Here is a 14,856-nt window from a genome sequence, read left to right on the forward strand (position 1 = left end):
TGCTTTTACTATGTCATCGAAATTGCTGATGATATTTCCATGCTTATCTTTTAGTGCATACATCTTGCCTTGTCCTATGCCAAGCTTTCTTCTGATTTAATGCTGCGTCCATATTTTGCGGCTTCCTCAATGTTTCCCACGTTATAATTTCGGATATCGCTTACTTTCTTCTTGGTGATCAGTTTTGACAGTTCAGCGAATTCTATCTCATCTCTTGAGTTGGACATTTTCATGTTTTGTCGTTTCTTTATTAGGTCCTTTGTTTCCTGGGAGAGCTTACCTACTGATTGCCTCGGTGCCTTACCTCCCACTTCAATTGCTGCTTCTGTGATCAACCTAGTTACGGTTTCATTAATTACCTCTATGTTGTCTTCATCTTCCTTTTCTAAAGCTGCATATTTGTTTGCGAGCACCAGCCTGAATTGGTCTGCTTTTACCCTTACTGACTCTAGGTTGGCTTGTTTCCTCTCGACTAATTCCACTCTTTCTCTCTTCAAATTGAGAGAAATCCTAGACCTCACTAACCTATGGTCACTGCACTTTACCTTACCTAACACTTCTACATCCTTTCCTCTGTGCAGTTGCAAATGTTACACTTTAAAAAAATCAGTTCAAACACAAACATTTTATTGCGAAAGCAGTGGCACACAATGCCTGGAAGAGCACTTCACAGCAGATATCACACCTGACGTGTTACTGTAGTCTAGGCTGGTGGTTGTAATGAAAGTAAATAAAAACATCTCAACAGCACAGCAGATACAATGAGCGTCACTGCATTCTGTGACAAAGAATTAGCCACCTTGCCAAACAGCCGAAGCTCAAACAAAATAACGTCATCTTCGCTACACTACTCGTCGAAACACAATAACAACTTTGCAACAAGCGACATCGCATGATGTCTCGAAGAAAATATGTACAATTGATATTAATATGAGACGGTGCACAAAGTGGAAAACATTTGTGCAAGACAGGCACTACGTACTCCCTGTCTTGAACCCTGAGCACATGCTGCTTCAGTCGAAGGTTATGTGGGAATCTAACGCCCGATGCTACACACAAAGTTATGTAATACAGTGTGAAACTAAAAACAAATGTACTTCAAAGAGAATGTGTATACATGCACAATAGAGACGGCTCTTATTTACTTATTCTATCGACTGAGATGTAGAGGCGGAGATGCACGCGGAGATGTATAGAGATCAACAAATTGGTCGCTCATGGTTTGCCTGTAATTCAATATACGCCCTGTGATTCGCAGCCTGGAGGACGGTAGAAGAAATTTTTTGAGCGATGTCTGGCATAATTCTAATTCCGCTTCTTTTTCTGACTGCTCCTGCATTGTGCAGATGTGCTTGTGCTGTGAGCTTCCTATAAGCCATCGCTACTTGCACGTGTTGTCCAACTTTGGCACACTCGTTCTTGCTGCACCAATGGCTCCCCTCCTTTTCATATGTATCTGTGGTTACTATAGAAAGATATTGACCCCAGAGGAATGGAGAATAGATGAAGGATTCTTTGTAGCAGCTAGGGGCCTCCCCTGAATGTCTGACCTGTAACTGACACTTGTGTTGGGGACTCAGAGGTGAGGCTGTTTGGTAGGATGTAATACACTGATTTGAATATTTTGGTTGCAGGTTACAAAATGAGAAATTAATTTGACATTTTGATATAACTCTGCGTTACAAGTATCCATCAAGTCACAAAGAGGACAGGTGCTGCCTTATTTAGCTAACAACCTTCAGAAAGCAGCAGTCTTCAATAGCAGCAGCAATAACAATCTGCAAAGGAGCAGTCTTTCACCAATAGTGAAATTCAACATTTTGACAAGTTATAGTAGGAGCTTGACAAGTTGATCTCAATTCTTCCGAACAAAAATTATTCCAGGAGCATTAAATGTCACAGCACTGGCTCACTTTATGAGAATAATGTACCTTAGAAAGAAAAACGAGTTTCATAAATAGTACCTTAAAGGCATGGCTTGAAGCCATGACAAAGCAGACATGTGGCCTTCACATGTGTATGCTGAAAAGCGATATATTCTCCCTAGTGTTCTTAGAACGAACATCCAGCGTGACGAAATATATTTTCACTACCCACAAACAATGCTTGCCTACATTTATTTATTTATTTTATTTATTAAGCACCTGCATCGCCTTCGCAGGCATTACAGCAGGGGGTGTTATATTGCGTCAAAAATTGTTTTTCAATTGAAACACACAAGGCGCGGTAAAATTCATCATTGGATTCAATACCTACAATATTTGACGGAAGAGAGTTCCAGTCCTTCGTTGTTTGACAAAAGAAAATGAGTATCGCAAGGCATCACCTTTAAAAGGAAGTTCGTAAAGTTTCAAGTCATGGTTCCTTCTGCGTGAAATATACGATGGTGGCGTAATATATCATTTAAGTTTGTTCAGTCACTTGTTATTATCGGTTACTTCGTTAGGTTTCTGGATAGTGCAAACCATACGAGGTCTGTTAGAAAAGTAACCGAGCTTATTTTTTTGCGAACACCTCATGGATATGAAACAAGCGCGCTTGCATTAGCCGACCTTGAACCTTCGTGCGCATGCGTGAATTTTTTCCCACCTGCCGATAGCGTCTGTCGCTGGGACGCAGCGTTTGAGTGAGGTAGGGTGCAGTGCTCTCGTCGGTAATTGGTGCATCCATCACGACAATGCTCCTGCACATTCCTCGCACTTGATTCAAACTTCTTTGGCGAAAAACAAGACTCCTGTAGTTCAACAGGCTCCTTACTCTCCTGATATGGCCCCCTGCGACTTCTGGCTGTTTCCCAAAATCAAGAGGCCATTGAAAGGAGCGCGATTTCAGACAAGAGAGAACATTATGGCTGCAACGACAGCTGAGCTAAACTTCATTCCGAAAGAGGTTTTCTCTGAATGCTTCCAACAATGGCAGCACCGCTGGGATAAGTGTGTGGAGTCCCAAGGAGACTACTTTGAGGGTGATAAGGTTTCCAACGCTCCAGCTATGCCAGTGTTTTTTCTTCGGCTAAAGGTCGGATACTTTTCTCACCGACCTCGTATATCACCCAGTCCTTGTGATACAATCAGAATTATTAGAACCACATATAGAAAAGAAGAACACAACTGTCACGCGAGATCTTGTGAATGCAACGCAGCCATTGCCGTGCAACTTGCTGTGGCCTGGAGTATATAAATGACACATGCATATGTATGAACGTCAAAATGAAAATGCTCCCAGTTGATTAACTATTTCACATTGCAGGTCATCCTCATAATAGCTGTTTGTCAATCAACTTACCATTTTTTACAATAAATAAGTTTATCTACTATTTCCATGTGTAAACTTTCAACGAAATAATACCAAAGCAAAATGTCACAATGTTTTGCATTTTGCGAACACCCATACTGTATACATCGAAACGCTCCAAGACTAAACTTTCTAAGTTCCTACGACTGTCACGCATCTTATTGGGAAAATATAGCTGATATGGCATCAGAAGAGCCTCCAGCTGAATGACAATCTAGAATAAACTAAACATAATAAGAGCACTCTGTCTATAGGATAACATACCACTGACTAGAATTCATAACCTGCGTATATATTTAGGCCGCACTAAAAAGAATCTTTTGAAAATCATTCTACAAACAGCACAACTATTTTGCCAGGAAGAATACAATGACACCATTTCACAGCACACAATGAATGAAAAGGCACAAATAAAGGCACAAGTGTACAACACATGTTCTATACAATGTATATAGGCATAAGCGAAGTCCCACTAGTATACTTTCTTCCCAATATAATATTCGCAGCATAAATACAGATAGTGATGTGCACTTCTTTCATAATATGTCTGTATTTCCTAGAGTTCGATCGAGTTCTCATTCAGTAACTTCCAACACATCTACCACTCAAATGCTGACGTTATGCGGATGAATGCAAGGACACCTGCCTTTAAATAGTACATAATGAAATCCGGCAGCAGGCAGAGTACACATCAGGATATTGTTTCCAGGTTGCGAATGTGGCGTGCGAAAGCCTACTCGTTAATTATGACAAGGGCCATATTAATTAAAACAATGGCAGGCCAGAAGTAACACTGTTGTATGGCTTATAATCACTCCATAACAGGTTACAGGTTAACTCACCTTCAAGTGTTCCATGTTAATAAACTACTGAACCAAACATTTGTATTTCCCAGCTATCTCTGCTAACCACAGATTTACCACTCATTGCCGGAGGAGCTTTTAATAAAACGAGCAACCACTTTCACTCATAACGTGCACTTATTAACCTTGAGACATTCCCACTATCTCGCAATTCTTACAGTAAACGCCACTTAAAGGTGTGGTTTCTGGAAGTTCCACTTAGAATTAGCTCAAGAATTTTCTAGCAGTCACATCATTACTCCATTCTAATGCGCCCTTGATTGTAACACACATCTTTTTCATGTCCAGCAATGGAGAATTTAATTGCCTCCGTTGTAACATGCGCCCCCATATTTCATATTGAAAAAAATATATATAAAATTGGTCAAGTACATTTTTAAAATGAGCACTTTGAATGGTTTTCTAACCAGGTTCTGATTTTAATAGATATAAATAACAAAGTGTTTTTACTCAAAAAAAGAATGTGAATCTCGGAGGTCTCTAGAAGTGCGATTTAAAGATTGCTTATAGGTGGTCTCTAATTATGAGTTTCTCCGGGTGCTAACAATAACTTTCGGAAGCCGCAGTACGGCAAAGAACACAAAAATTTAAAGGTGGGATTTTAGAATAATAGGGCGGGAGGGCAGGGCGATGGTTGAAACAATTTATTGTAGTTTTTGCTTCAGACTCTATTCTAAGATACATGTCATACTTTTGCCTATACGTAAAAAAAAAGAGCGCATTAGACTGCGGCAAATACGGTACATAGCTAACCACGAACAAATGGGTAAATTTTGCTTTACAGGGCATTAAGAATTTCAAAAGCTACGAGGCATTATTAGCAGCCGGAAAAATTCCCTTTCCTTAGCCTCAGACACAACTGCTGGAGGCTTGAGTTTGCAGTGTGTTAAGGAGCATGCAGAGTTTACGCAGTTTGCTTCTTTCCTGCCATCAAGATACACAACTGTGCTTCACGCCGGCACTTCATCACAAGAAAGAACTGACATGCTGTGACATACTGGTCTGTCATCCTCCCACCGCGGCTTAGATTGTAATGGAGAAAGTTGAGAAAAACTTGTCTCAAGGTTACTTATGCTAACAGTTGTTTTTATACAGATCGCATAGATTTGTTTCCTTCAAAGCTATAACCCTTTCAGGCTTTGTGTGTTTAGTTCTTTTTATTCGCTTGGATTGTCACGTAGCATAACTTTAGGATTAATTTAAATGTAAGCATGAAGGCCAGTTTCATGCAGATACAAAAAATCGACTTCTGCATGCCAACATAGTGCATCAAAAGTAGAGCACTGACACAAATAACGATATTTAAACTGCACCACAAACACATTGAAACACTTCTCGTTGCAATTGTGGTGCAATGTTTCAAAAATGCAAGTTAAGTATTTTGGAAAAATGATTCGACAGTTATAGACGCCAGTGTATTTGCTCTCAGTATCAGTATGGCCTCAGGTTGCAAGTTCACTTCATACTTTTTCACTGTTTACGTAGAGCATATACTTCGACGGCCTGGATGTATGTTCCCCGAGTATGTTATATACTCGGGGAACATTATATACAGCAAGCTACTTCTCACTTGTTACTGCCTGTATATGCGAAAATACTCCTTGCCACGAGGGCATTACTATGAATGCGGACACCTGTTTATTCGAATGACGCTCACTGAAAGAGCGCGAGTATCCCTTCCTAGTGCATGCTAAGCACTTTAGAGTGTTGAAGGATGTGTTTCCTTGAACCTTTTCATTTCACTGCAAGAAATCTAGTATAAATGATCTTGTTTTGCTTATCGCGAAGGCTTCGCTACAAGTGCACTGGTAGCATATATGTAATAAAGATAGACCGCTTAAAATTTTGTTTGCCCTTGTTCGCTTTGTTTGAACATGAAGAAATTCTGCATATAATTCATAAGCTACAGTAATTCTGTCCCTTTTTAGGTGTATTCCTTTTTAATACTGTACGTGGCAATTTGTCATTGTGTATAATACACTAAAACTTATTTTGTAGCGATTAGTTATTGTTTGGTAGGATTGTTATAATGCGGTGTATGAACCAATTTTGTTTGGTACAGGTTTTCTAACAAAAAAAGAAAATTATAGTGCTGCGCTATGAACTTAGTGCGAATCATGTTATGCAAAGTGCAAGTGTGCATTGCAGGTACAGGAGCGCCCGCCAAGTACCATGCGTCTTTAGGTCCTGCATCCATCTTGAAATGTATAAAATGCTCTATGAACATAAATCAAACAACCCTGCCTGTAGAAATTCCTTGTACACGGGTGGTTGCCTTCGCATCGACGGAAATAACCTCGTCAAGCTACTAAGTAAGCAGCATTTGGTAAATGCATCTTTGTTTCATATCAAATAAAATAACAGAATTTAATGGTTTAGAAAGCAAATCAGGCATTCCCATCCATAGTGTTGCAAATTCTATGTCTTTCCAAAATTCTACAACCAGCACTTGCACATATAAAAAGAACAGACAATTCTCCCACTCAACGGAGCTGTAGTATATGCAGTGATACCTCGGCGAAAGTAACATACCTCGCCTCCATAATATCTCACTGGCCCATTCACTCGCAGCAACCACACTTTAAAAAGCTTCAATAAGACCAAACACGCTGATGCGAAAGCATCACATGCTGCTCTACAGCGTTCCTTCGCAGCTAACTGAACTTCGCCTCACGACGAAACTGATCTGATGCACCAACGCTCGCGGCACTGCAAAGCTGGTACTTACAGGCATCTCTTCATGACAGACAATAAGCGTTGCAAAACGCTTCACACCCATTCCAGTGTCAAACTCCCCTCGGGTATCACAGAAAGCACTCCTATACCGCCACTGAACAATAGCACTTAGGTGGCATCTTTAGGCATCAAATCTATACATTCACTGTCAACATACTGCAGAATCCTCAACATCAGCATGCTCTAGTCCACCCTAGCAGCAGTATGGTTACGTTCAACTCCTAAACATTTTACTCCACAAAATCGGCCCAAACTTCCTTCCTGGCGTCAGTACAAGTGCCACGGCATATTGCGGAGTTCATCCACATCATGTTGAATCATGGCAATGTATTTTAGCTAAACGTAGCACTCAACAGAGAAAACAAACCTAACGCAGCTCAATCTCAAAGGAGAAGAGCCGTGTTGCTGTCATCACTCTGCACACTTCCCGTTCTCATTTACACATGTACGACTACTGTCAGGTGTGGTTGAAAGAAGCGTACGGTGCTACGGAATATGTCGGCACCGTCTTGAAACGTGGAAATACCATCGAGTTGCCGTCCACTTTGGAGCCTACAAGACGGCCCGTGTTGAAACCATCCGCATACTTCTTTTCGAGTGCCTCATGCAGTGATGCCTCCGTATCGGGTCTCTCCACTAGGGCGCCTGGAGCCTTCCACTGCAGCTCATTGCCAAAAACACGTTCATTGTGGTACAACGTTCGGCGAGGTGGGAAAGGCACGTACGCGTAGAAGTACTCAACGTCCACCGACACAGCCTTTCCGCTTGCGTCAGCACCGGCTTCGGCATGCCGGGCTTGCATCAGCTCGTAGGCGACACGGCAGAACTGCATGAACGAAGAAGGATGTTTGTAGCACCAGAGGAGAAGGAATGGGAAAGCATGAGCCGGCCGGTATTTGGTAGCGATGCGTTATGCTTTGTTCTATACTAGTCTTATCCACCGCTCACGGCCGGCTGATCCCGTTAACTTGAGCGGACCGTCGCTCTGACTACTGAGCAAGCGCGAAAAGCGCGAAAAAGCATTAGCATCAGAAAGGCATCGCTACAAATTACCGGCCCAGATGTGCTGGTTGATCTTATCACTAGAATCAAGTATATTTTTTATGCATGCTTTGATTTCTTGCGAACTTTAACTTTTCAGGAGTTGTCTGCACAATCATGCGCACGGAACCGGAGCAAAAGAAAAAGAAACACTGTTGAAAACATCACTTAGGACCGTTCGCCTAAATCTAGTGTGATTCTCACTTGTTTCTCAGACATGTAATTCGGCATGTGCTGAAGTGCACATCTGTAAAGTATTTTATTAGAATGAGTTTAAATTTAGATGTTTAAGTGTTTGCTCTCAAAGTCAGTACGTCGTTGTTTTAAAGAGAATATCTTTCTTTGACTCTTTCAGACGTTTTGTGGTCGGTTGTAAGCCTTTCGTAAGTGGTACTTGGGCGAGGGAAGGTGACTAAACCTACCGAAGGAAAGGGCACCATCTGCTTATGCGAAGGAAAGGGTTAAGGAAAGGGTTACCATCTGCGCCGGTCCAGGCTGATATCGTTCACGTTGCTCGGTTAAAGCCGTATAACCCGTCCGCTGATGCTGCACTCTGACCTGACCGGATGGTGCGAGTGTGTTCGCCCGGGAGGTTATGCAGCGGGACAGAAGAAGACTAAACCATTTTGGCTGGCTGTTGTTACGCCTTTGCTACTCGCCTTACTTTTAAATATTTGTAAATATACGCATTTTGTGCAACTGCATTGACTGAATGGGGTCAAAATTAAGTGACCTTATTCGAGACTTGTGGTGACCTTGCGTGGCGGTTACATGAGGCGGAGCTTTATACACTCATGAAGCGAAGAGTTCCCAGTTTATACTTAAATTACGGAGGTTTGGGACATCGTGCTGGACAAAGTACTGTAGTTTTCCTCTGCAATGTGGCATAAGCAGTGCTCTAGTGCCCTGACTATACCCTAGACACTGCAATTGGTGCTGTCAAGGACTCTTTCATGGTTTAAATTCGAATTTATATTGAACGGATAGGTTTCGTAAGCAATACGTGCCTCGCCATAACAACCTTCGGTTGATTTCGTTGCGATAGGGGTGAACCTTGTTGTCGAGTGGAGGCTACTGTCGGCCAATATGAAGTATTGCACCGCTTTAAATAGCTTGGCTATCCATCTTAACCACGATACCTTTATTTAACGCGATCGCTGTCGAAGTATTATGTATAAGACACGCAGCCATGTTAAAGAAAATCTAAATTCTGGGGTTTCACCTGCCAAAACCAGGATGTGATTATGAGGCACGCCACAGCGGGGGACTCCGAATTAATTTCGACCACCTGGGGCTCTTTAACGTGCAACCAATGCACGGTACACGGGCATTTTTTGCATTTCGCCCACATTTAAATGCGGCCGCCGAGGCCGGGATTTGATCCCATGCCCTCCACCACCATCAACATCATCACAAGCCCCCACCATAGCAGCGCCAATGCCACGACGCCACCATGGCATGTATGCAGCCATGTTAAAAGCCATTAACAATCCTTTATCTGAGTGCTTGTTCAGAAGAAAAGGGCGATGTAATTCATATAAAATGCGTGCCGAACTACACATTATATCACAGTGGTGGCCTTGCTGACTGGGACGTTTGTGGAAAATCCACCGGATGTCATTTGTATGTGGAACATGTGGATCTTTTCAGGACCACCGTGGGACACTTTGCGTCGTCTGGGATGTACACATTGCAATAAGCGACTGAAGCTGCACAAGCAAATCGCGAGAAAACCGGTTTGCGAAGGACCCGTACCAGTGCGCATCAATTAAAAGCTACCGGAAACAAAGCACACGGGGCCGAGTCCGCCGAGCAGGGTCACATGTTTATTGAAATCGATTAGTCGCGAACAGAAACAGCAAACCAGTCCACTCACACCAGAAGAGAAGGCGCACACTATGTAGTCCGACTCAGCGAGAAGGTGAATGTCGATGAGCATCCCACTTAGTGCCGAGCTTTTAGTTCGAGTTTTCATGTCGAAGGCCTCACTTGCAGAACGCTGATTGGAGATAACCAGGTAGCTTGGAAACCTGCATTGTTGAAAGTAGGAATGTGCAAATAGTGTATCAATTCAGCTGAGGTGATTTAGAAATCAACATTAGTCGCAGCTGCGGTAAAAGTAGGAATGTTCAAAAGCGGTGTGTTCAAACAAAATTAACCACAGATTTAAAATAACGGGTTGTACCTTTAAGCAATTCAGTGATTTACTGTCGAGAACATCACTGAACATCAAGAAAACAAATGAATTACAAAAAGGGTTTGCAAAGTTAGTTGATATGTTTCTAGGTAAAAGAAGAGGGGCAGTAATAGTCGTTTCTGAATTTACCAGGTGTTTTTGAAATTCAAGCTTCTTTGCGGTCACTGCGAAACGTCTGCAACATCAGTATTTCAAAAACGTATTCCGACAGTGAGACAACATAGGATAGCATACACACAACACGTGAAGGAACGCTACAGATAGCTTCCTCATCGAGATACATTTTGAATAGAAGCGGAGCACATCCCGAAGGCGACTAAAACATTCATGTAATGATATCAGGTAGCAGCTTCTACTGCTACATTGAGACATTTTTTCTTAGTGAAACACCTTACACAAGTTCATATGACAACAATGCCACCGTTTTGCAGGTCAATGAAAATTACTTCTATATTATGCCTTTTTATCCTCTTCTGGTCCCGTGACCTTCGTGACACCGCCGGACAGAGAGACGGCGAAGGCTCGACTTAGAGCAGCTTCGCGGTTAAAACTGATTTAATTACAGTTATCTAATTAGCTGGGTAATTACTACAAAGTAATTATCCTGGTGGCAAGTGAGAACTCACGAGCGAACACCGTTAGTCCCATAACTGTATATTGTATCAGTTTTTTTTTTTCACAGCTTGTTTAACTTAAGCGAGGACACCCTGGACTAATGTAAATCACGGTGAGGAGTTTGACAATTAAATGCGATCTATTGAAGTCACTAGGTTATTTATAGCACCATGCTCCATATTCACACATCTGAAACACGGCAATCCCCAGCAATTTTGTCACTTGTGGATGAAAGAGGAGAACATCAGTGTTCATGTTTCACACACCTAACTACCCAGTGCAAGACTGTCCCTTTTGACGACTTTCTCAATTACTAAAAGTTGTCTTACTTCGATTTTATTGCACTAATGACCGAAGGGTCATCAGTAGCGACGAATACACGCTTCTGGGCAGCCACTCCCTTGAGCGCGAGGGCGCTGTAGAACTCTTCGGCGTGTTGCATGTACTCTTCCACGAGATGGAAAGCAGCTTCCCGCTTCTTGTCCGTGCGCCGAATATGCATCCTGCAAAGCAGCAACAGAGGACTATCGTTACAAGATATTGTTAATTCTGAGACCTACAAAGAGGTCACACCAAAATCTACCAGTCGACCATGCAAGCATGCTAGGTACACTCGGCCACAAAGTATTGCAGGGGGGCGCGAGCGCGTGGTGAAACGGTCCTCCTCTCCTTCTAGCGGCGCACCCCTGGTGTCGAGACCTACGCTTGCGCGCATGCGCGTCCCTCCGTGACTGCAAGCGTGCATCTTCCCTCGCTTGCTCTTTGCGCGCCGGCGATATCCGAGTGTAGTCGCGAGGTGGCGGCTTCGACGGGCATAACTATGTGAACAATGAGCTGGCGTGCGTAGCTGCGGCCGCCTTTTGTCGCGTTACGAGCGCGGATGCATATCTCCCGGTCGCGAACGCAACAACGCAGTTCTTGTTTCTGCGCTGAGCGTTTTCGTGGCCAATCTTTGTCCTTTTTCTTTTTACGAACGGGGCGTTCTCCCGCAGGAGAGCGTGGCAGAAAAGGCGCTCTATAGAAGGAGACAGGCAAGACGAAAATGAACTCTTTATTTCCGTTATACAACCTGAAAATAAAAAAAAGTCCATGCTGTAGAAAGGGAGGCGGAAAAAGAGGTGGGTGGGGAGAGGTAGCGTGCCTTGGACACTGTAACAGCCTGATTTAAAAGAACATCGAAATTATTTTGTGGTTGGATGGGCGAGCAGTGTAAGCTGTAATTGCGTTCGTCTTCCGCGCACGAGGCAGCGGGGTTAATCATGGCAGCAGCGGCCATATCTCAATAGGGAAAATTGAAAAAAAAATCAACCCTTACGCTTAAGAAGCCCCGGGCCATCAAAATTATTCCGGAGTCAATCGTTGCGGCTTTCTTTACAGTCCTGTGCAGATTGGAAAGTTAAACTCCATGCTCTTCAGCAGCCCTCAGCGTATGGCGTTTCGGAGGTTTAGTGACCGATCCAAATTCCGATTAGGTTCATGAGAATAGCGCAATCTTGCAGCATGACATGGTCTATAGAAGAAAAAGAAAGACATCAACAAAATGCTTCGCATTTAGGTACGAGCCATGTTTTGAGGCAACAGCAACAACCTTACGATGGCTAAGAGAAGGAAGGTAAAGTTAGGCCAATATTTGACCACAATATTTAAGAAAATATTTAGGAATGTAGTGCAGTTGATCAGGCAATGAGACATCCCTGCTTTCTTTGACAGGTGATGGCGCTAGTAAAGCGTGAAGTTTCCGTTCACAGAAATGACTTCGGCCACCCTTCTTGGCATAGTGTCGTGGAGGGCGGCCACTATTTCTCGCCGAGCGCGAAGCAGCTCCCATTCTTCACTTATGGCCGCCCAAAGAGCGTCGGCCGTCGCTCTGGAGAGCTTACGCTCGGAAAGTCGCGACTTGATGAGACCCCATACGTTCTCGATGGGATTCATGTCAGCGTCATTTGGTGGCCACTGTAAGGTTGGTACGGCCAAGTTTTCGAGCGCGGTGGTGACTGTGTGCCATATGCACGGGGCTCCTCTCTTGCTGGAACAGGTACAGCCCGTCCGGGAAAGGCCCATCCAACACGTAAGGCACCAAGGTATACTGGATCAAGTTGGTGTAGTAGGCCGCCGTGAAACTACCGTCGATGCGGACGAGAAGGCCGAGGCCGCGGCTGGTAATGGCGCCCCACACAGACGCCGAACAGCGACCGCTGGACAGCACGCTTTTCATGTAGCCTGGGCGGTGTCTGCGAATGTAGTTGTTGCAATAGACCTTCAGAAATTCTACAAAAATATAATTTGGTATAATTAAAACGGAAAAAAAAAGGTTTTAGGAAAAGCGCTTACGCAGTACCAGGATCTTACCGTCGCTTTGCATCCTTATAGAAAGCACGCGCATTTGACGGCCGACTAACCATCACAGCGAATTTAAGCTATAAAAAAGATATTTGCTCATGCTTCTCGTGCTCGTATTATAATAAGTCACACCACTATGTCAATTGAAAACAAGACCACTGCTTACCTGAAATTCATAGGCCACCACACTCGCTGCTGTTGGTCCCGGCGCGTGCAAAAAGTGCACTCATCAGAAAAGATGATAGTCGACCATTCTGCCCATGTCCAGCGTTCGTGGGCCAGTGCGAAATCTAATCGTTGCCGCCACTGGTCCTCTTTAAGGTGAGGCTTCTGGGCAGCTGCGCAACTCTTCAACCCAGCTTCCTTCAGGCGCCGACGTATAGTTTCGGTCGAAGCATTTATTGACAGTTCGTCGGCAATTTGCCTGGCAGTGAGGAAGGGATTCACGAATGCGGCTGCGGCAACTAGAATATCGTATTCAATGGCTGTGACCCGTGGACGACCAGAATGCTTCACGTCAGTGTGCCGGGCTTCGTCACGGAAGGCCTGAATAATAATTCGGCTCACTGCGGTCTTTGACCCGCCTGTTATGCTGCAAATAATTGGTTGGGGTACTCCTTGCAGAGAAAGCCTCGTGATGACCTGCCGTTGCTCTATCGGGACACGAGGCGCTATTTTAAACCGACCACTACTTGGTTGGAACGAAGATGAGCATCTGAAGCAGCAGTGCATTTACGTTCATATCTTATAGAAATACAGTCACCAAGCTTCGCTTTTCTCTCCTCCACCCCTTGTAGTGTCCTCGTATGTCTGTACGCCCCTCCTTGCCCTCATATTGCAGTGACATTTAAAGACATGGCAAGACTATTACGCAGAACTAATCCTGACTCATAGCGAGCAGCATTAACGAAGAAGGGATCAGCACTTTGTTGTGTCGCCTGTCATCTAAAGGCATACGGGCCATCGCAGTCTTTGCCAGCCCGTTTACCTAAAGTCCCTATAAAAGAAAAGTACCGTCATCCTTTGATCAACGCCGCTTCTCTCTCTCCTGTATCTCCAATTGGACGATGATAGCGGGCGCTTTCACTTCTTTATATTTTTTTCCGCCTCAGAGCCATGTTGAAAGTCCTCTGCGCAGCCGCAGTCGCCGGCGGCGGCACGCGCCCGGCCTGAAAGCTTCAACGTGGACTTTCTAGGTGCGCCACCGTCGACTTGCTTTCGCAAACAAAAAGTAAACAAGAAAACAAGCGCTTTAGGAGAGGAGACGGCGGAGGAAAGAGTAGATGGCGGTACTTTTCTTATATAGGGACTTTACGTATACTAGGTTCATTTCTCGGCCACGCTGTTCTGAGGGAGAACGTCACGTTCTTAAAAAGAAAGAACGAAAATCGGCCACGTAAAGGCGCAGCGTAGAAAAAAAATGACTTGTTGCGTTCGCGACCGGGCGATATATATATGCTCTCGTTTTTCGACAAAAATCGGCCGCAGCGTCCCGGGCGCGGGCTGTCGAAGTCGCCACAGCGCCAATCGCAAAAGGTGCACCTCGCGGCTACACTCCGATATCGCCGTCGTGCAAGGAACAAGCGCGGGAGCGTGCACGCTTGCAGCCATGGAAGGATGCGCATGCGCGCAAGCGTCGGTCTCAACACCAGGGGTGCGCTGCTAGAAGGAGAGGAGGACCGCTTCGCCACGCGCTTGCGCCCCGCGCAATATTTTGTGGTCGAGTGTACGTGACTGTCAATGCATGCATGAATAAATGCAGGCATGGAT

General features: G+C 44.3%; 1 protein-coding gene across 3 annotated transcripts in view; it reads right to left on the reverse strand.

The window, feature by feature from the left end:
• Positions 1-608: 608 nt before the first annotated feature.
• LOC119464170 (alpha-(1,6)-fucosyltransferase) overlaps positions 609-14,856 on the reverse strand; it is a 43,468-nt gene continuing 29,220 nt past the window's right edge. For all 3 annotated transcript variants that reach the window (XM_037725024.2, XM_049656538.1, XM_049656539.1), the window contains exons 8-10: positions 11,076-11,249; positions 9,811-9,964; positions 609-7,719 (exon numbers count right to left, since the gene is read on the reverse strand). In XM_037725024.2, the coding sequence (XP_037580952.1) occupies positions 7,351-7,719; positions 9,811-9,964; positions 11,076-11,249 (697 nt within the window). In that variant the 3' untranslated portion in view covers positions 609-7,350. The remainder of the gene's footprint in view (positions 7,720-9,810; positions 9,965-11,075; positions 11,250-14,856) is intronic.

The sequence above is a fragment of the Dermacentor silvarum genome, chromosome 9, assembly GCF_013339745.2.
Source record: "Dermacentor silvarum isolate Dsil-2018 chromosome 9, BIME_Dsil_1.4, whole genome shotgun sequence".
Lineage (NCBI taxonomy): Eukaryota > Metazoa > Arthropoda > Arachnida > Ixodida > Ixodidae > Dermacentor > Dermacentor silvarum.